At 45.8% G+C, this 23,055-nt stretch overlaps 1 protein-coding gene across 1 annotated transcript in view; it reads right to left on the bottom strand.

Annotated features, from left to right (window-relative positions):
- Positions 1-23,055, bottom strand: part of LOC133355577 (disintegrin and metalloproteinase domain-containing protein 11-like) — an 82,175-nt gene that overhangs the window by 38,251 nt on the left and 20,869 nt on the right. The window contains exons 6-15 of the mRNA XM_061572924.1: positions 16,541-16,604; positions 15,232-15,301; positions 13,696-13,775; positions 12,732-12,800; positions 11,168-11,239; positions 10,389-10,555; positions 7,482-7,566; positions 5,356-5,452; positions 4,674-4,728; positions 891-990 (exon numbers count right to left, since the gene is read on the bottom strand). Of these exons, the coding sequence (XP_061428908.1) occupies positions 891-990; positions 4,674-4,728; positions 5,356-5,452; positions 7,482-7,566; positions 10,389-10,555; positions 11,168-11,239; positions 12,732-12,800; positions 13,696-13,775; positions 15,232-15,301; positions 16,541-16,604 (859 nt within the window). The remainder of the gene's footprint in view (positions 1-890; positions 991-4,673; positions 4,729-5,355; positions 5,453-7,481; positions 7,567-10,388; positions 10,556-11,167; positions 11,240-12,731; positions 12,801-13,695; positions 13,776-15,231; positions 15,302-16,540; positions 16,605-23,055) is intronic.

Below are 23,055 nucleotides of genomic sequence, written 5' to 3' on the forward strand. Positions count from 1 at the left end.
AAAATTGAAGGCAGTATACCTACTATAATCACCCAGGAATGTATGTCTTTAATGCTCGTGACGTCACTCCACATCGGTCAGCCACCCTCATTAATATTCATGAGCAGGTGACGTTCGCCAAATGGACACCCCCCCCCACCATTATTATTACCTTCTATAATGAGCCAAAAATGTCTGTGTGCAACGCTCGTGACGTCACTACACATTGACCAGCCAGCCTCATTAATAATCATGAAGAGGTTACGTCCTCCAAATGGACACCCACCCCCCCCATTCATAATAATGAGCAGGTGACGTCACTCCACATGGAGCACCCTCCCCCTCATTAATAATCATGAGCAGGTAAACGTCACTCCATATCGAACAGCCCCCCACATTAATCATCATGAACAGTTGACATCCTCCAAATGGACACCCCCGCTCATTCATAATAATGAGCAGCTGACGTCACTCCACATGGGGGGCTGAGGCGCCTCCTCCCCCCTCCTCGGCGTCAACTCACAACCCTCACTACAGGGGCAGAACCCTCACGTCACGCGATCTCCGTAACGCTGTTGATACATCAAAGTAAAAAGGACGTCATGATGAACAAGGGATTATAACGTTAAACTGAAATAGGTCTGTGTCACTGCACTCTTACAAATTGCACACGAATGGATGCAATGAACATCGCGTCGTGGTCTGCTTTTCGCTTGCAAGTTTCAGATGTACTGCAATACACCCGTCCTTGGATGGACAAAAGGCTAGTAGTACTATAGTAATCGAGCAAGTGCAGAATCACTGAACCGGAATTGAAGCTTGAAAGCATTTAGCGCGGGGCTCTTGAAAATGCGGTGCCCGTAGCATATGTAGCCACTTTTGCTATGAGGATAATCCGGCACTGGTGGCACCTGTGTGGGCTTGTTGAAGAGGCAGGCGCCGCCACCCTGCTGCAGCAGCTCCTGGTATTCCACGAGGCTGCACTGGGAAAACGTCCGTGGGAGGTGGAACCTGGGTGGGGGGGGGACGAAAACCGAGGCGTTTGTTTACACCTCGCATCAGTTTCAATGCTCTTGTTATTTGATTTGGTTTTGGTATTAAATGCCCTGATGATTTGTGCATCATTGTAACAGTTCATTTGCAGAGCTTCTTGAATTTCACTTTTCAGGCTGTCACCATCTGACAATTTCTTAGCTCGATGAATGAGCGACTGCATTCAAATAGGCGTCAGGATGCGTTTTCTTTCGGTAAACACTGTGTGTTATTCTAGATTTGAAGTTTTCGTGACTGCAAAGATCCATACTTTTTGGTTTTTTCGGTAAAGTCACGAAGGTGGAAAAAAGAATAACGACGTTTCGGGCGCAACACAAGCGTCCGTCATCAGGTGGGGACAACCACAGCAAGAAACAATTGCTGAAGTAGGCAACCACAGCAAGAAACAACTGCTGAAGTAGGCAATTGTTTCTTGCTGTGGTTGTCCCCATCTGATGACGGACGCTTGTGTTGAAATACAATGCAATACGTCGTGATTTAATTTTTATTCATTAAAATAAAATTTTATTTATTTCTTATTTTCACCTACGAGACTTTACCGAAAGAACCAAAGAGTACTGTGTGTTATTTTATCATTTCTACCCCGTCCGAGTTCTGTCAGCTTCCACTTCCATGGTAAACTGGATGGATGGGTTTTGTTGTTATTGTTGTTATGGCAAATAACAAGAGCATGGAAACTGCCCAAGTAATTAAAACGATCAAAATACCGTACATTGCGGGAGTAACTGATAAACTAGCCAAAAACAAAACCTCCGAGTCAGATTTGGCACGGTACATAAAATACAGAATGTAATATCTGGTACGAAAGATGTATTACCGAAGCTATCAACAGAAGGTGTGTACAGGATTAACTGCACGTGTGGTAAATGTTATGTTGGGCAAACAGGACGAATGATCAGCACGAGACTAAAAGAAGATCAGAGAAATATTAGATTATCCCAAATGCAAATGTTAGCAGTAGCAGAACACGCGTGCCAACAAGGACACTCCTCTCTCTCTATTTAAGGCCTCGACACAGAGGCGGTGTGTCTCTGTGTGTCTCTGTGTGTCTCTGTGTTGTCTCTCTCTGCTTGTGTGTCTGGCTGTGTGTCTCCGTGTCTGTTTTGTCTCTCTATCAAATTTAGCAATCTTTGGAAGAACGTAATCAACCAGGTAGGGTGTTGACTGTTGTGTTAGCCGAGTCTCTCTGTGTTGTATTGCATTGTATTTCTAAGTTTACTAGGTTTCTTTTCGACCTGATGACGATTGCTTGTGTTGCAATCGAAACGTGGTATTCTAAAATGTAAATTATTTTCTTTCGACGTGACTTTACCGAAAGAACCAAACAGTAATTCCTGCAGTCACGAAAGCTTCAAATAAAGTTTGAACCACCTCTACGGGGAAGATTTAAGTTTGTTTTCTCTCTCTGTGTCTCTGTCAAATTACACACTTAACTTCTAATTTAGCAATCTTTGGAAGAACGTAATCAACCAGGCTATGCGTTAACTGTGTGCTAACCGACTCTCTGTGTTGCATTGCACTACATTTCAAAAATGTTGCTAATTTCGTCTTCTCAAACTTCCTATTTATCTCTCAAAAATTTACCAGGCTTGTTGGGTCTTTCTCTCTCCTGGCTTCCGCGGGGTGGATTTCCACACAACTCTCTCATTGACATGCTAATTTCTCTGCTCCAGTAGACCCAACTCTCTCTCTCTGCCCCCCCCCCCCCTCTCTATTTAAGGCCTCGACAGAGAAGCGTTGTGTATCTATGTGTCTATGTGTGTGTCTCTCTCTGCTTGTGTATCTGTCTGTGTGTCTCCGTGTCTGTGTTTTGTCTCTCAAATTTAACAATCTTTGGAAGAACGTAATCAACCAGGTAGGGTGTTGACTGTTGTGTTAACCGACTCTCTGTGTTGTATTGCATTATATTTATAAGTTTACTAGGTTTGTTTTCTACCTGATGACGATTGCTTGCGTGGCAATCGAAACGTCGTATTCTAAAATTTAAATGATTTTCTTTCTATGTGACTTTATCGCAAGAACCAAAAAATAATTCCTTCAGTCACGAAAGCTTCAAATCAAGTTTGATTTTATACTGTTGAAGTTTTGTGCAAAACTAGCTACTACTGGCCAAAAATAATTAGAGAATCCATCGAAATTCAAAGAAATAAAAATAACTTTAACCGTTCGGATAGCTACCGCCTTAGTGCTGCGTAAAAGCAAATCGTCAAACAATACATTATTTAGATGCATGCCTACAAAGGGGAGCGTACTTCATTAGGGATTACCGTTGGTACGGCTTTTTTAATAAACACAATAGACAGGAAGGACAAGTTCAAAGGGCTCGCATAATGCACATGCATAATGTACGTTGCCTCAGTAATCCCCCCCCCCCCCCCCCCACATTGTGCAAGAACGCAGAAGGGTGGTCAACACATCTACGCCTCTATATAAGTGTAATAAAGGTCGTGGAAGCGACTTCTGGAATCCAGTCTTTATTTGTCTTTCTTTACAACACTCCTTAAACGCTGCTGACAGACAGCGCGAGAGGGATAGAGAGAGAGAAACGCGCGCTGCCACGTGGCAGCCTGGACCCCCGCTCTCGCGTGGCCTCTCCCTCCGTTCGTTCCAGTTCTGACCACGTGTTGTTCGTCTCCACCCCTAATTAATACCCGAGTCACGTGGTACCTTTCCACCAATCCTGGTTAGCCTCTATGGAATCTTCCAGACTCCATCGTAGGCTCCCGGGACCACGCCCCTGACTCGTCTCCCCATTGGCTGTGGCTAAAGCCAGCAGAACCAATCCTCTACTTACAGCTGTCACCTTTCCATTATGTCAGGGCCACGCCCCTAGGCTTCCCCCCATTGGCTATGGACCAGGACCGGCAGAGCCAATCATCGTGACGAGTTGTGATCCGTCAGTGACCCAGATATATCCTCACATTACATAAGGAACGAAACAGTAAGACTTCCTCACAAATCTGGCTATCGCCTGATGAAGCTAGTTGTAATTACTGGCGAAACGTCGTACTCAGTTTGTAAATGTTGTGGCTTTGCTCTCCAACACACATGTGTGCTGTACTAGTGACGAATTGGCACGTTCTGTTTATGTGACAACCCTTACTAGTTGGCTGTGTCAGGTGGTGGCGGGTTTTAACGACACATTTATATATTTACGCGATCTAACCCAAAAACCTCTGTTATGGATGATATTGGTCACGAAAGCGTACGTGTTGAACTCGCTCCTAAACTGTTCAGGCAATGGCCCTGCTTCAGAGCAATTAAAAAAACATCAAGTAGACTATTGGTACCAAAACGTCACCTGTTATATTTGTAATATTTTAAGGCCACAGTGTTATTGACGAGCTTGTTGAGTTTTTAAGTCTAAATCTCGGCTGTGAAACCACCGGACAGATTTCTCCACAGAAAGCCTAAGTGCTCTCCTTCGTCTTATTATGTAATCGTTCGATCCCGATCCGCCTCCAATACTCGCCCTGGGAACACATTATGCCCTGCGTTTCACAGTTGTGCCCATCCAACAATGATTTCGATTCGTTTCGGCAAAAAAAAATTGTTTGGGGAATTTAATTTTGCTCATATTTATCTTGAGCCCAATTTTTTTTTTCCTATCAATGTTTGCTGGAAATATTTCATTTTCTTACCCAGAATCCTCCATCATGATGCATCCGTTCCATTTGTCCAGACACTTGCAGCTCACTGCGAAACAACCAAACGCCGTGTTTAAGCGCAAGAGGAGCTACCGGGCACTGCTTGGGCGCACGCTCAGTTCACCTGGCGGCCGCCGCCACAGGGTTTGGTGGTAAACTAGAGTTCGATTGTCGTTGAAAAATAATGCCACCGGGAATCTGCCCGGATGAGCCATTGTGCTCGCAACAATGACGGGTTTTTTACGACAGATTCCGGTAGTCGCTGTTACATGTTGTCACGGTTTGATCCGGGAAAACAAGATTTTTGTTTGATTAAAAAAAATAAATTTGGGCAATACACAGTTAATTCACGCCTTAAAAGATGAATATGGTACAAAATACTCTTGAGGAGGGTATATTAAACCGTGCATGAAGGATACATTTTTGTTTTATAAATATCATCCGTCATCATCATCATCCACGGTTAATCCACTACTAAATAAAGGCTTTTGCAAGCCATCACCATCTCTCGTGAGAGCTAGATAGCAGAGGTATATTTAGAATGGATACATGAACGATAGAGGGGAGGGAGGTGTATTTTGAAAAGGATAGACGAACAATGATAGAAGGTATATGTACTGTGTAAGAGGATAGATGTGTGGAAAGGATAGATATGTTTACAACATTCTGCGAACACCTGAATCATCTGCTGAATGTCTCGGCTCCCACATCATCCCAAGGTTTTGTGCAATATTTTGAGACAGTGTAACAGCCATACCTTCAGGATTGCTATACTGAGAGAAACAAAAACACAATAAATCATCAACATCACCTCCACCATAAAATCACGTGTGTATGTTGAACTGCTTTTCCACCGTATGTAGCCAACCGTGTTGATCAGAGGTGCGGGGCAAGCACAACAAACCAAACAAAAAAATCAGTCCTAAAAAAATTAGTTTTCAATAAAGATTTAAAAATGCATCGTTCCAGTGGCTTCCTAATAACGGAAGGGAGAGCGTTTCAGACAGCAACAGTTAGAACCGCCATTGACATCAGCACCCGTCGTATCGCCGCTTCCCAAAACACAATCCTGTGTGCGCTGCCGTGGCAGACTCGTGATAATACAGAACACACACACAAACTACGAATAAAGGGCCTTGTCTCAGCACCACAAACAAAACTAAATGGCATTAGAGTCCATCGGCCAATGGGCCTTCTTGGCAATGTGTGTCCAACCCGGCATTTGTTTTAATAACTAAACAGTGCTGATGAGACTTACAAGATCGAAACTGGTCCAGTGTTTTCCTTTCAGAACAATCCTCCAGAAGGCCCATAGCCTGATAGACCCCAATGTCATGTTTTTTTGGTCCCCCCCAATGTCATGTGTTGTTGACGTAATGTCTAGAGAGGAATAATCCATTCAGAGCACCATCATTACCCTGTACTCGAGAATAATCTGTGGAAATGAATATCACATAACTACTTATGAAATCTGTTCAAGCGACCTCCTATCTGCATGAGAGGTCAGCACTTTTCCACCTGGCCTGCTATGAAGAGAATTGTTTGTGGAATGGCAGTCAACTGAGGTAAGCAATCCCAAGGGATGTAATTCATCCAAATTAAATCAAAGGCACATTTTTTATTCTGGGATTTTTGTGCATTCACTGGTGATGAGGTCACCACGTCACTACACCTGGCCGAATCACAAACAGCTCCCTGGGTCTCAGGACTATGTTTATTAGAGTGTTCAGTCAATTCCAACTTCACGAGTGTGTTGCATTTACCCAGAGAAAACCCACGCATACGAAACGTGCATCAAACACCACATTATGAACTGAAAACAAATACTGTAGTCTCTCGATTATCCTCGTGAGGTTTATCCGATTTGCGTGGCTTTGCTGTCCACTTCGTGGGCGGAGTCTTCTGCGTGGTAGCAGGAAGTGTTATCACTGAGTACGCGCATCGATCGGTCGATCGTTCGTATTTGTTCTAAATCGAAATTGACTTTTGTAATAAAACATTCCTTACTCGAAATTTTAGTTTTGTTCATTAACAAACTAAATTTTCTTAACTTAAACATAATTTATATCTATATTAGTGGCTTTTGGCATAGAGATCGACAGGAAATATATATTTTATCCACGATTTTGAAATATATCCACGGCCGCCTCCCCGTCATAATTATAAATAAGTGTATCTCTTGTGCTAAAAGACACCTCCTGCCGCATAACATGAAATACAGCTAAAATACTCCCCACAACACCACAGTGGCTCGGAGATGTTCACTACCTCGCCTAGTATACAGGAGGTCACGAGTTCGATCCCAACCCTGTTGCCTGGGTATTTGGAGTTTGCATTTTCTCTCCCCGTGGTCGGGTGGATTTTTCTCCCTTTTTTTTGCCTCCACATTTAGAAACATGCGTTTAAAAGTATTTGGCTGCTATAAATTTCCAAATAATAAGCCACTTCTTTGAGCTATAATTTGTGGATAGGTCGCTTCTGAAAAAGAGCTATATCGCTCAGTGAGCTTTACCTGGTAAAATTTTAAAAACTGTAAAAAAATTGCATGAAAAGGGTTAATATTCTGTGTGGCCATTGTGGACATGGACCAGAGTGAGACGAGCCTGAAAGCCTGGCCTTTTACCATTTCATGGCAGTGGAACAAAAGGAGCGATGTGTACTGGTTTCACTTTCATTAGAGACATCAGTCAAGTTTCGTCACGGTTCACTTGCCACCTTCACCGCTTTAGCATATATACAATGGGAGCTTTGGGATGCCTGCAATGAAGGCCCCAGATAGCGGAGCATTAGCCAAGCTCTTACCTCATTGATGCCTCCTCCTTTTGCAGTGGAACAAATGCTTCCAACAAACGCAGCGCCACTTCTGCTGTTCAGAAATGTTCTCCCACTAAAAAGCACAAACACATGTGTAGAGGTATTATCGTGCACTTCCCGTGCTGTTAGCCGGTAGTATCTCACACGTGCCAATAGGGGGCGGAAGAGGGGCTGAGCCCCAGTGGTAATGGACTATGGGCCACGGGGCCCAACGGTAACCAAGATGTAGACCCCAGACCCCAGGAGAGGGGCTGGGGGATGACATCACCCCCCAGGTCCTGATAGAAGGATCGAGAAGGAAGGTGTGGCCGGGGCGGAGCGAGCCACGGCCCTGCATAAAAGCCGGACCTCTGAACGGTCCCGGCAGTCGTCGTCCACCCGCAGATCAAAGAGGTCTCCTGAAGAGAAGAGCCAAAGGGCAAGAGCCGTACCAGTGAAGACCAACAAGCTTCACGCAAGAAGGGTGTAGATTAGCCAGTGAGAGGCGTATTAGTCCGGAGGGGCTACCTCCTTATTGTATCGGGTGTAAGGGGCCATTACCCCTTTGTGTTAAGGAATTATTGTGAAATAAATTACGTGTTGCCCCAGAGAGACTCTCTAGTCATTTAACCCACTACACATGTATTTGCATCCACTTCGCAAATAGTCCCTGATCAGGTCTTTAGAGGATCACAGAAAAAATTCACCCAGAGGCCCAAGTCAAAGTGACTTCCTGCTCAAATGAGCATTGAGGCATTGGCACTCATCTCTTGTTCACAGCCCTGAGCCAGTGGTCTAAATTCCACATTGTCATGGCGGGGAGGGGGTGCATGTCTATTCCATAAGACAACCACTGTTGACTTCCACACATAGTAATACTAATTTTATCGACCCCGATGGGATCATGAGGCTGAGCCAACCCCCAACCACGATATTAACTCGCAACCTTCAGATTGCGAGCTGCCTTGCTCTACCACGGGGCCACCTGGCCCAGAGTTCGGAGTTTACACAGTATAAATGAACTGTTCATACTGCTTTGTTATAACCCGTAGTTGCTGTGGGTGCATTCACAATACGCTGCACATCGTCTGCTCCACGCTCTGCGGTGGACGTTAAAGATTCCTGACGCCTTTTGAACCGAGTCGGCCACTGTGTGCCGGTGTCATGCTAATACAACAAAATAGAAGTTGTAAAAATTACCCCCCCCCCCCTCCAAATTACTCAATTTGGATTACACAAAGCAATCATCGCTCCCTACTGGCAGACTAATACCCACTTGCAGGCCAGGTGCTGAGTAACCCTTGTGCCACACAGGAATAGCTGGCACTGGGGGTGCCCTTTTAAAAGTGTTGTGCTGAGATGTGATGTAAGTCGCTTTTGTGGCATGCACAGCACTCTTAGACGGCCCAGACATAAAGGAGGGAGGCTCTATCGAACACAAACTATTGTGGCTGCGATTCTAGCAACAACGAAAAAAGTCAACCTGACTAAAATCATTCAGAGTCTCGCTACGGCGGCGCCTTGGGTGACGTCTCGCCACCGTGGGCCTGCATGCAGCACCGCCGCTGACCCTCACGTCTGACAATAGGTAGGGGGGGGGGGGTGCAGACAGAAGGCGCTACGAAAGTGACTCGCGAATGCCAATCAGAAACGTGGCAAGTATTGATCGCGGTTGTAGTCAGGAAGACGAGATCGCAATGGGTCAGGGCAGCGTGCAGATTAGAAGGGGGCAGGCTATGGACACAGGCACTGGAGTGGCACCCAGAGGGCGATGGTGGTGGCGGTGGTGATGAGACCGTGCAGGTTGGGTGTCGACCGTGCAACAACTTCAGGCTGTGTCGTACAACGGGAAAGCAGCAGCGAGCTGTGGTGGCATCGACAGCATTGGCTGCGATGACCTTTTGACTTTGAACACTTATAGAAATTAATCTCAGTAGTGTTGGTATATTGCACGAATGACAAAGCAATGTGCCCCTGGAGCAGTGAGATGTTGAGAAAACAACTAATTTCCCTGGGAAAGCACAAAGCTGTGATATTGTTGTTTGTACGTGGAAGCTTTGAGACGCAGCTGCACATTATCCTTGGAGATGATGGGGCACCACGGTGTAGAGATGTTAACTACCTCGCCAGGTATACAGGAGGTCGTGGGTTCGATCCCAACCCTGCCACCTGTATGTTTGGAGTTTGCATGTTCTCCCTGTGGTCACGTGACTTTTTCTCTGGGTCCTCCGGGTTTTCCCTCCACATTTAGAATCGTGTTTAGAGTATTGGCTTTTCTAAATTTCCACGCGATAAGCTACTATCATTTGTGGCCAGGTCGCTTCTGAAAAAGAGTTTCATAGCTCAGTGGGCTTTAAGTGGTAAGATACAATTTTTTGTTTTGTTTTAATTGTCAATTTTAAAGTGATTTGTTTACCTTTCCTGTACTTTGCACCCCTATCGTGTTATTTTACTATTTGTTGTTGTAACATTCTGAATCCGCCCGTATTGGAAATCAGTGAAATAAAGCTATAGAGCTCATCGGATTCCTCAAGTATAAATAAATATTCTGATTCTGAAGACAACGGCTGTTTATGTATGATGTATTGTATGTATGTTGAACTTCTTTCGCACCGTAGGTAGCCAGCCGTGCTAATCGAAGGTGCGGGGGAAGGACAGCAAACTAAACATAAAAAAGCAGTTCTAAAGGAATGAGTTTTCAATCTAGATGATGATTTAGAAGTACATAGCTCCATTGGCTTCCTAATATCGGGAGGAAGAATGTTCCAGACGGCCGCAGAAGTGCATCCGAAAGCACGCGGTGCGGTGACCGTCTTTGTTAGATGGTTAGCCAAAAAAATAAGTTGATCACCCAGAGAAGCCAATCAGGCACAGTCGCAGGATCCCGTAGCAAACAGAGAGAGGGAATGGACTCACGTGAACAGGTGTACTGTGTCACTCCTGCCCGACATGTTCTGCTGCCGGTACTGCATGAAGAGGTGCAGCATATGGAGAGGATCGTCGCTCTCCACCAGCCGGTTGCGGTCCGTCCACGTTTCCATGGACACCAAAACTATCCGAGTGTTCAGCTGCTCTTTATAGATCTGGAGTGAATTTAAAAAGACAGTAATTTTTTTGTGTTGCTCCAGCAATGACCAATGCATACTGGCGCATACTAATGTCCACCCTCAGAGCGCCATCATGCCTACACACAAGATTATGATTGATATGAAGTTGTTACGATCATTTACGATAAACGGCGTACGTATTTCATAAAAAAAATAATTGTTCACAATTGTTCACAATTATTTTAGTTTTTCAGCTATTTGTCACTGAGCAGCAAGCTACTGGGGTTAACAAGTTTGTTATTTAATTAGTTATGTATCGGCACACTACGTGTGATAGCCATGTTATTTATAGATTGTGCTGCACACGTAAAATATAGAAATAAATGTGATATTTCAGTGGCTCTTCTCTGACAAAATCTGATACACTACTGAGAATATTGAAAACACATTTCTTAATCTCATGTGCTGATGACTTCAGTGTCAAAATCAGAACACAGCTGGTGACGAAAATGAAACGTGTGAGTTTGTTCGCTATTCACATTTGAATATTTCGCTTCTTATTTCAGCAGATTCTGGAACTCGTGAGACTGTCCACCGAGCTCCCTTTACTACCACAACGCGCACGAGCAGTGACACAGCGATACTCACGGCATCCACCAGATTCACCACGGACTTAGCAAAGCTGTTCGTGTGCGTCAGCGACAAATGATGTTTCTTAAACTGCAAGAACATATCCACATACACAGCACGATTTCAACAACTTTATAACCGTGTAATTTTGTTTTTATGACTCACAAACTTCAATCAACGGTTACGAAAACAAAATCTTCGAAAGGCAGTCCCCATTGACAGCGGCCCCTGTGCGGCACACGGCAGCTCAGCACCTGGCTTGGAAGCGTGTGCAATGACTGCTGCCATCTGCCATCCTTATTGGGTGATGCGTGTTGCCACTGTGACGTTGACACTGAATGGACACGCCTCCTCCTCTGCTGCTACTGTTACCGGTGAGGATGCGCTCGCTCGCTCGCTCGCCCGACCGCCCACAGATCAATCATCCACGGGCTCCTCCGAGCACATCCTGGGGCCTTGTCACCAACCCCCTAATCTGGGCCGCGTCGGCCCCACGGCCTACCCCAACCCCAGGTCACCCCTTAGCACGGCTAGCTGTCTCCCAAGTCCATGACCTCACCCACCGTAACGTCGCCAACTTTTCCACGAAACTAAAACCAGACGTGCATCTCAATCAGCTCAGACTCAGCCCTGGGCTATCAAAATAAACTCCAACAAAATACCGCTATTCATAATACAGATTTTTGGGTTAGATTGCATACATATAAATGTGTCCTTAACCACCACTACCCGACACAGCCAAATAGTAAGGGCTATTAGTTACCCACAAAATGTGTAATTTGAGTACGACGTTTCGCTGGTGATTACAAACAGCTTCATCGGGCGATATTGTTCGTGAAAGCCTACAAAGCAACTGCTGCCACCCGAACACATGCCAATTCCTGGACTGTCCACGTCCAACCCGGACAGGTGGCAACCCTGGCTTGCCGCTGAGTCAGCTCCACCCACGATTCTCACCTTCTCCCAGTGCTGCCCCCACTCTGGTGCAACGTCTCGACATTCTTCTGCATTTAGATACTTACAAAAATCAAACTTGTATTGTACACTGTTGTTGTTGTTCTCATAAACCATGACCCTAAAGTGTTTAAGCTCACTCAATTAGCATCCTTGCCTCGCTTGCATGGTAGCGCAGATCTGCCACGTCACAGCCTAGTTACTGAGCTCTTGGTAAATGAGGAGGCAGTTGCATATCATAGTACCCCCTCTCCAGAGGGTGGAGAGACTCGACAGAACAAACTCAATGTTTTCACGAAATGGAATTGACAATGGAATAAAAATGAGCACTCGATCACGTTCCAAAAACCATGTGATGGATTTCACAGAATTGTGTCTGCGTGTCCCTCTGTAATAGTAATTGCCCTCAGAATATAGGGCTCGAAAGATGAAAGCAAACAGAGGTATTTGAGGATGATATTAATAATAATGGACGTCTTAGCGTGTGGAATCTGCAGGGACAGTTTGTCCTCCTGAGCACTGCACGTCCAACAGACACTTTAATTACGTTGTGTAAAGTTAACAGAGGAAAATGTGACCGCTATGCGCCAACAAAAACGTGTTCACATTCACGAAGTGATTGACTTACCATGAAGTAGTCATTCACTATGGCCAGCTCCACATATTTTGTTTCATCATAAGCACTCTTCGTGTCAATCTAAGAAGGAAAGCTTTCAAATGTCAGTACATTTCTGGTATGAAGTCGTGACTTTGTGAGTATTTTGATATGGCTCATGGTACATTTGTATATGCAGCACTCGTATCCGGATACATCACATTTAGAGCCCAGGACACAGAGGGCGCACACGAGGATATTCATGTATGTTGAACTTCTTTGCCACAATTCTGAGAAAAATCGCCTGATGATGGTCTCCAACGGTGTTAGACCAGAGGACCCCGAAGGCGTGTTAGACCAGAGGTCGGCTTTGGCGTCCTCTGGTCTAAAACGAGGCTCAAAAGAAGATGTCTCTGGTGTAGACCAATCAGTTTCAAGGACAATGCATATATTAATAGAGTATGTTTTTGATTGCATTCTGACCACAAGCATTGTGGTTAATACAGACATGATTCCTTGTAAAAGGTTTCAGTTTGGTGTTTTAACATCTTAATACCTGTTTTGTTGCCTGAAAAAATGGGAAAACCCTATTATCATGAATCATAAGTTAAATTGATCAACTTGGACTACATCCTGATCGGCGGTTTGAATATATATTGCTGTAATGTATGTATAACGGTAAATTAATATTTAAACAATGGCCTGGTGTGAATCTAAACAACCAACATTGCCAAGAATATATTTGACCTACAGTGGTATGAATCCATTGCATCTCCAGTGGAGTGAATGTATTGAAGCGACGGTGGTTTGAATCAATGAAATCTACAGTGGAATGATTCCATAGTATTCATGTGCCCCAAACGGGGTTAATAAGTTATTTAGTGTCCTTATGCACACACAAGGAGACAAAAACTCAGAAAATTGTGCAAGTTAAGAGTTTATGTAATATTAAGCGATGATATAATTGTCTAACTTCCATATGGAAATGCATACATACCATCCTCTTTATCCTTTTGATAGAAATTGTACGCAGCACATCACTCTTCACGTCAGGATCTTGTTTGAGCGATGTGCGTTCTGTATGCAAAGATATTTGTATCAATAAAACACCGAACCACAGCTACTGCGGGTGACTCGTGAGACGCCATTAAAATCACAAAATGGACACATACACTTACCGACGCTATAAACAGCAGTTTCTTAATTCCTTCTAGATTTGAAGCTTTCGTGACTGCAAGTATTCATATTCTTAGGTTTTTTAGGTAAAGTCACGTAGGTAAAAAATCTGAAGATGGAAGCTTGTGTTGCCTCCGAAACGTCGTGATTTTTATTTAACTTTTATTAATTTTGATTTTTTTTTTTACCTATGTGAGCATGTTTCGTTCTATGTTTTGCCACAAGTACGTGTGGTTAATGTAGACTTGATGCTTTTCAAAAAGGTTTCTATTTGGTGTTTGAACATCTTAACACTTCCTGTTTTATTGCAAGCAAAGGTAAAAGCTAGTCTTATTCTAGCTCATGGCTATTTATATTTATTAATTCAGTTCAACCAAGTAGGCAGAGCCATAACAACGTTGCATCCCTTGATGAATGTAATCACGGCCAAAAGTGTCATTGTTGTGCCAGATGCCCAGTTCATCTCGTCCAGTAGCCATTGCAATGGAGAGCTACAGCCTGGTGATCTCGTCCCTTGGATGCACTGGGCAGTAAACTTGCGGAGAGCCACGCCACGAATCGCATGACACGAGTTGAGCGCCACGCCGGCGAGATCAAATATATGATAGGTGACATTTCGGGTAATGACCCGGCATACAGGAGGTCGTGGGTTCGATATATATTTGGAGTTTGTATGATCGCATGGATTTTTGTCTGATTCCTCCGGTTTTTCCCTTCACATTTAGAAACATATATGTATTAGCATTTGGTTACTATACATTCCCACGCGATGAGCCGCTTCGTTGAGCTATCAATTGTGGTCAGATCACTTCTGAAAAAGGGCTATATAGTGCAGTGGGCCTTACCTGGTCAAACATAAAACAGCAAAAAAAAGACAACAAACGGTATTTCCATTGTGAAGCCCACCTCTAAACATAACCCTCGCCACAGTATTCCCATCTGGGTTAAATTGTGAATAACAAGCAGTGTTGATCACTCTTCTTATCAATTTACAAAGGGGATGAATAACATAATCACAATTTGCAGCCATTTGTCAATCCACTGCTGGATGAAGGACTCCCCCCACGCCCTGTCGATCGTGGAGGTTGCTCTGACTATACTTCACCACGCTGTACAGCGTGGGCTGGTAAAGGAGGGTCATGCAGGATCGGTTCAGACGTCACTTGCTACAGACGTTTGTCGTCACCGGAGAATCAAACCCAGGTCGCCGGGTTAATCGCGCAGCGTGACAATCACTGCGCCACCGCTCCATTGCAAAGGGAGGTACAACGCGCACGCACCGAAGAGATGCGCGTGCGTGTCTGCATGCGGCGTGAGATGCCAAAATAAGCGGGGAGATGTTTTTTTCGTTTCTGACCGTAAGCAAATGGGCTGACCGCGGGGCCCAGTCCCGTGTTTCTGTAGACGGCATGTGGGTGCTCCTTGTCCTGCACACATCAAACGTGAATCATCGAGTTACTTAATTATTCATAATAGTGTCTGACACGTCGCAGTCCGTCCTTGTAAAGCTATATAAATATATAAAAATACATTTACAGCCCTTTGTTAAGTCACTGCTGGATGAAGGCCTCTTCCATAACTGGGGTTGTTTAACCACACTTCACCGTGCTGGTCAGTGCGGTTTGTTTAAAAGGAGGGAGGGACCAGGACTGTTTTAAAAATCACTTGATACTGATGTTAGCCATGGCCGGGATTGAGACTCGGATCGCCGGGTTCATAATGCACCCATCCACCTATTGCAGCACCGCTCCACTGAACACAGATTATGGACACCCATTGTACATACGGCATGGATAAGAAAATGGCAATTTAAATCACTACACTCTTTTTGGTGAAATAACATCAACTGTAATCGGTATGCCATTGTTAACATGGAACAATCTTAGTATGCACAGCAAACGTCACGCATTGTCCAAATAGCGCGTCAATGACATTCTTGCACTCATAAACACCCACAGATACAATGAACCCCCCGATCGCCTTTGTCTCCCTAGTGGCAATGTTTACACACCACACCAGGTGCTCATTTGAAACAGAGTCGACCTAGGGGAGGCCCAGGACCGGTTCAATTAATCGTCACTGGTGTTGGCCATGAGCGGGAATCGGAACTCGGGTTTCCGGGTTCATAGCGCAGTGTGCTAACCGCTACACTACCGCGACACCTAGTACATGTATCTCTCTCTAACACACACACACGTGGCCCCAATTTCCCATGGCACTTCTCCGGCTACCAATTGGCGACAGGATATTTTGGGGAATGAGGCTCAATTGATCCCTCATGGCAAAATCTAGCAGAATCACTTTTGCAGAACTTCTGTAATTCTGCATAAAGTGTGAAAACCAACTCTATTTGAATCAGACCCAAAAGATCAACCACCTCGTTTAATATATGCTGTGCAGATCTTCGAACTATAACATCATATTCATCTTACCTCTATATAAGGAACGAAACAGGTAGACTTCTCCACAAATCTGGTTGTCGCCTGATGAAGCTAGTTGTAATTACTGGCGAAACGTCGTACTCAGATTGTAAATGTTGTGGCTTGGCTCTCCAACACACCGGGGTGCTGTACTCGTGACGAATTGGCATGTTCTGTTTACCTGACAACCCTTACTAGTTGTACGTGATCTAATCCAAGAAAACCTCTATCATGGATTCATCTTACCTGTTTACTGCTCTTTCTCAAAGGAAGTATCAGGTAAGTAAAGTTCCCATCACCAAACATTCCACTGCAAAATGGAAAACAACAGCATTGATTAGAAATATGGTCGTGCATATCTATAGCTTTACACTTTGCTGTTTTGTTTTACAAGAATATATTCCTGAGAATGTTTCAAGGTACTGCAACAACAACACATTGTTGATCGTAACAAATGAATATTTGGTGACACCGCATCGGCAGTGGTGCACAAGCACAAATAACCTCCACACATTTGTCAACAGCACTGTGGCCTTAAAAGGAAACGTACATAATAGGTGATATCTTTGGAAATAGAGAGCCCCTCTATATGCTGTGAAGAATTTACTTATTTACAGTGGAACCTCGGTGTACGTCGTTAATTCGTTCCAGAAGGTAGGACTTATACCGAAAATGACGTATACCAAACGAATTTTTTCCCATAAGAAATACAGTGAAAGGAAATTATCCGCTCCAGAGGAAAATAAATGATATTTTATATGGCATATTATACATTAATGGGGTTGTATAAAACTATTTAGACACTAATTACGAAAATGCGTACAGAAGCCACGTGACCGGGCTGCTGCCAGCTGCGCTGGTCACGTGGCGTGCCTCAACCCCGCACGTCGCGCGCGCCTCAACCCGGGGCTCCACCCTCCATAGGGGCAGCCCCCCACGCCCCCCGCCCCTCTCCCCCACGTCCCCCGCCCCTCTCCCCCACGCCCCCCGCCCCCTCTCCCCCCACGCCCCCCGCCCTCTCCCCCACGTCCCCCGCCCCTCCCCCCACGCCCCCCGCCCCTCTCCCCCACGTCCCCCGCCCCTCTCCCCCACGCCCCCCGCCCCTCTCCCCCACGTCCCCCGCCCCTCTCTCCCACGCCCCCCCGCCCCTCTCCCCCACGCCCCCCGCCCCTCTCCCCCCACGCCCCCCGCCCCTCTCCCCCACGCCCCCCGCCCCTCTCCCCCCACGCCCCCCGCCCCTCTCCCCCACGTCCCCCCGCCCCTCTCCCCACGCCCCCGCCCTCTCCCCACGCCCCGCCTCTCTCCCCACGTCCCCCGCCCCTCTCCCCCACGCCCACCCGCCCCTCTCCCCCACGCCCCCCGCCCTCTTCCCCACGCCCCCGCCCCTCTCACCCACGTCCCCCGCCCCTCTCCCCCACGCCCCCGCCCCTCTCCCCCCACGTCCCCGCCCCTCTCTCCCACGCCCCCCCGCCCCTCTCCCCCACGCCCCCGCCCCTCTCCCCCACGCCCCCCGCCCCTCTCCCCCACGCCCCCACAACCCTCTCCCCCACGTCCCCCGCCCCTCTCCCCCACGTCCCCCGCCCCTCCCCCCCACGCCGCCCCGCCCCTCTCGCTTTGTTTCAGTCGTGAACGGGGCATACGCGGGTCCTGCACGCGGTAACTCATCCCGACCCACACAAGTTCTAGCAAACGCGTCGTATCCCAAGCAAGACGTCGTATCCCAAAACATTTTTCTCGAAAAAAACACGACGTATACCAAATTCGACGTATTTCAAAGCGGTCGTATACCGAGGTTCCACCGTATTATTATTTATCCAAGAGAGGCACACTGAGCCAACGGACTCTTTGTCAGGTGGGCACCGCATTGGGTTTTTATTTTCAGATGGTTTCAAACTAATTAGTGCTCATATGTGTGATAAAAAAAAACCGGAACACCGGGGATAAAATCCACACGTGCAATGTGGCAACACGCCATCCCCTTACAGATGGAAACAGAATGGCGTCTGGTCCACTTGCTGGACGGCCTTCTCCGGTGAGAAGGCCGTATGGCACCGCGACGCCCAGGATGTTAAGGGAGTTTCACAACGTCTGTGTGCGATTCGCCAACCCTCGTCGCTGCCTCCACACTACTCAATTACAGGCCACCTGCGTAGCCACTACTGGCCAATAAGGGCCATTACCCGAAATGTCACCTATCATATATTTGTTCCTTTGTACGGCAGTGTTACCGACGAAAGTCCGCAATTTTTGTAATAAATGATGTACGGTAAGTCCTCGCTTAACACATTTTCGTACAACTCGTTTTCGCAATGGCACAGTTCTTCTTTGCACAGAGCGACAACGCGCCTGTTATAATGCAGAGCGTAACCATTATAATGCAGAGCGTAACCATTATAATGTGGAGCGCGCCCTTTATAACGCGGTTTCTGAGCGATCGACAACAAACTACTGTTTCCAGCTACGCGTCTGGGCGGTTGTGGGAATCTGGGCAAATGCGCGGAATGATTCAGTAGGCAGTGGCGTCGTCTCAGTCCTTCGTTGTAATTGTGACACAACGCGATACGCCAATCGGCATTGGAAGGGAACAGAAACTTCCCGAGCAGCAACTCGAATGCGACACGGCAGGACTGTGCGAAGGGGTGGGGGAGGGATTGGACTCGCTGCCCCAGCCAAGTGTGGACCACGATTAGGGGCACGAGGATTTTTATGGGGAAGCTCATCTCAGTTCTTTGTCCTGCCGTGGGATGACTGCAGGCTGATTATATAGTGCAGATGTGATTCGGTGACGGCAATTCCTCGCTGCACGCGGTTTTCTCTTAACGCGGACATTTTCAGGAATACATCTGCCGTGTAAAACGAGGGATTACTGTGCCTATAGAGTTGTGGGTAATTGCAACTTCGACTACCGCTCACGCCTTGTTGTTGCAATGACGCATGTGAAATTCACTTTGAACAAACTGTTTTCACGGAAAGACCGTTGTAGTTACTGCCAGGCCTCATTATAACACATGGCTACATCTATAAATTGGTTGAAAGTAATATTGAAAAACAAAAAATGCTTCGTATTATTAAAGTTTGTGAAAAACGACGTGAATATTTGATTGTTTCTTTGTTATCACTCTCCAGCTCAGGTTGGATGAGTGAATCTGTTATCTCTGTCCAACTGTCTGCTGTCTGTCCCTTTATCTGTCTGCTGCTTGTCCGTTTGTTTGTAAAGGGGGGAGGGGGATAATAAGTCTGGTAAACCGAAGCTATATGAACATATGAAGTGATATATGACTTTATTATATTTGGCACTACACCCCCACTGGTGATTAATAGTGGGCTTCCTATGGCCAGCGAGATGTTATCTCCCTCGCCTGGCATGCAGGAGGTCGTGGGTTTGATCCCGACCCTGACAACTGTATAGTTGGAGTTTGCATGTTCTTCCTGTGGTTGCGTGGATTTTTCTTCAGATCCTCCCTCCACATGTAGAAACATGCGTTTAGAGTATTTGGCTGCAAAAATGTCCACATGATAAACGACTACGTTGAGCTATAATTTGTGGCCAGGTCACTTCTGAAAAAGAGATAATAGCTCAGTGGGCTTAACCTGGTAAATAAAATAGTTTAGTTTATTTAGAATGCTTCTACTTTTGTATGGCATTTGAACAAAACAAAACAGGCTACAATTGTATTTTAAATGTTTACATTGGCCAGCTCCACATATAGTACTTTATTCCTTCATAAGCACATGCAAATAATATTTTAATTTTACGTGTACTGTATATAACGTTATTCATGCTAATATCATCCCATAACGATGTAATTTAATTATATAATTATATATGAGGACCAAATCCAATATCGAGGCGAAATCCTAAATTAATAAAGGTGTGAATATTTGTCCTCCACAAATGGAAGATCGAGCAACCGCCAAATGTGTGAATGCGCACCACGAATGACTGCCCAAGACACCAAGCGTATTCTGGTGGCACAATCAGGGACTCGTATACTCAGCACGCCCGGATGCCGTGTGTGATGGCTTTGCAAAATTAAACGTTTAGAATGCTGGGACGCCTATTCGATCGGCAAAGCTGGCGCTGTATTTTCCGACTCTTCCGTTATCCGGATGGGCACGCCACCGTCCCAATGAAGGCGCTCCCCGTGGGTGGGAGAGGTTTTGTGGCAAAATTAAACTCGCTTGCAATCACCCAACAAAAAACGGTTTCAATCGGCTTCAGTGCTCAATGTGCCTTCCAAAAGTCATTGTACAGTTACGGACATTTCTGTACAGCAAAGATTTACGGTGGTTGTATATATTACTTGTCTAAATTTACATATTTTAATCTATTTTTATAGGTTTGAAAAAAAAACGAATACTCTAGAACTCTTCCAAGCATCACCCCCTCATCTGCAAACCCTATTATCAGCAAGGCACAGTGCAGCCATTATAATTTCCATTGTCAGTGGCTTCCCAAGTAAATTGTTGATATATGACAAATAAATGAAACTTTGTTTACGACTGACACCTTGCCCTCTATCTCCTATTTGTACTCTGAAGCGAAATCAATCGACTGCCAACCCCCCATGGGGCCCAATCCCCACCTCCGGAGGGCCCGTGTCGACCAATCACGCTGCGATCTTTGTGACACACGTGCACGGCAGCGTGTGCTCACATACACGCTCAGCCACGCACATTAGGGGAAGCAAGTCCACTCTGCTGCAGCTCTCCGATGCCCTCTGCACTCGCAGAGGCTTGGGCAATGTGCGAGAGGCCACAATTCTGCACATTGCCCAGCAGCTACAAACTACAACTGAAAATTACTTAACTAATTTTATTTTACCAGGTAAGGCCCATTGAGCTATGTAGCTATTTTTCGGAAGCGACCTGGCTATCACAAAAGATAGCTCAACGAAGTGGCTTATCGCGTGGAAATGTATCGCAGTCAAATCTAAATGTGGAGGGAAAAACGGGAGGGCCCGGAGAAAAATCCACACGACCACGGGCAAAACATGCGAACGTCACCGTTGGGATTGAACCCACGACCTCCCGCATACCAGGCGAGATGATTAACATCTCCTAGCCACAATGTAACAGGTATTGTATTGGCCAAAAATCCGATTGCTGAAAAATTACCTCTGCAAATTATTATACAAAGCAGCAACATCGCCCCCTACAGCGATCATTTCGTAGGACCCTCCTGAGCAACATCATTGAGGCTTTCCTGGGTTAAGAAGCGTGAATAACATAAATAAGTTGGTCCTGGTGCCTCGTTTTCACTCAATCATTTAAAGATAGCTCAGCGTGTGAAGCAAGCCCCATTTAAAATCATACAACGGATAGGCATGTGAAGAAAGCCCCATTCAAAATCTTACAACGGACAGGCCATGTGCCATCTGGGAGGGGCTGTGAAGGGAGTGGGGGGGGGGTGACGAAATAACCGCAAGCCCTCGAAATAATTTATTACCGTTCAATCTCAAAGGGCTTCCCGCTCGCGAGCGCGTGTGTGTACATATCGTAGTGACATATATGGGGAGCGGCAGTAGCGGTTAGCGGTGAACCGAGTTTGATTCCCGTTCTCGGCCAACATCAGTGGCGATCATCTGAACGGGTCCAGGGCCTCCCCTAGGTCGACTCAGCCTAAAATGAATATCTGGTGTGGTGTGTAAAAACATTGCCACTGGGGCCGTGTTGCTGGCCACCCACCCACTCGTGTCCCGACCTTCGTAGGTGCTCGCTAACAACACTTGCCCCAATATTTTTCTAAGGCTAGACGAGGGATCTTTGTTTTTATATAGAGACAGACTCACATTTGGATACGGTATACTTCACAAGGTCAAGACCGCAGCATAGTCAAGGCCACTGAGACTGCTATAACTCGCCTTTAATTCCGTGAGACCCTGCATTTATTGCATAACCCACACCTGTCCTCCAGGCTCAGCTCTCACTCTCATCGCCACCTTGGTTGTAAGCCTCTGGGTGCCTATTTTACTTCCTCCTTTGGTTTCCCACCTCCATCCTGCTCTCGTGCTTCAACCCATCTCAACGTCCTCTTCTTTACGAAGACCACTGACTCGCAACAAGCTCGTGCCGCTCGTGTTATCGGCCCACCGAGAGAAAATGGGCCAAGTCGACACCGGACTTTGACTTAAAGACTCGCGACCTTTTTTTAAATCTAGAGTTGACTATATTCTTATGTTTTTTCGGTAAAGTCACGTAGGCAAAAATTTGTAATTAATATGAGTAAAATAAAATAAAACAAAATAAAAAATCACGACGTTTCGGAAGCAACACAAGCCTCCGTCTTCAGGTGGAACCGTCACAGCCACGACAGCTGTATCAAGTAAATGAGAGATCACAAGAAATACCACCCCGTATATATAATGGTTGAGGGGGGAAGGGCCAGGAACGGCACACTTTTTATTAATATGGTAATGTGAGGCTTGAGACTAAGAATAGACTGCATAACAAAGGACTGAGCCTTTGTTATGGAGAGGTGCGGTTTGTAACTAACACCGAGCATACATAACAAAAGTGTGAAAAAAGAAAGCAAGTAAAAACTAAAACTGGTAAAACAACAAACTGGCTGTCTATCAATAACCTGTAATTGTTGTCCGTCAAATAAGATGGTCCAAATAAGTGTAGTTACATCTTTTTTGCATGGTTAATCACATATTTCCAATGATTACTCAGTTTGTAAGCTTCAAATCTAGAATTAATGCCCTCTACGGGGAGGAATTCCACCTATCTGTTAGAGTTTTTTAACAGACAACGAGACA

The sequence above is a fragment of the Lethenteron reissneri genome, chromosome 7 (assembly GCF_015708825.2).
Source record: "Lethenteron reissneri isolate LAM-NWPU_2019-01 chromosome 7, ASM1570882v1, whole genome shotgun sequence".
NCBI lineage: Eukaryota > Metazoa > Chordata > Hyperoartia > Petromyzontiformes > Petromyzontidae > Lethenteron > Lethenteron reissneri.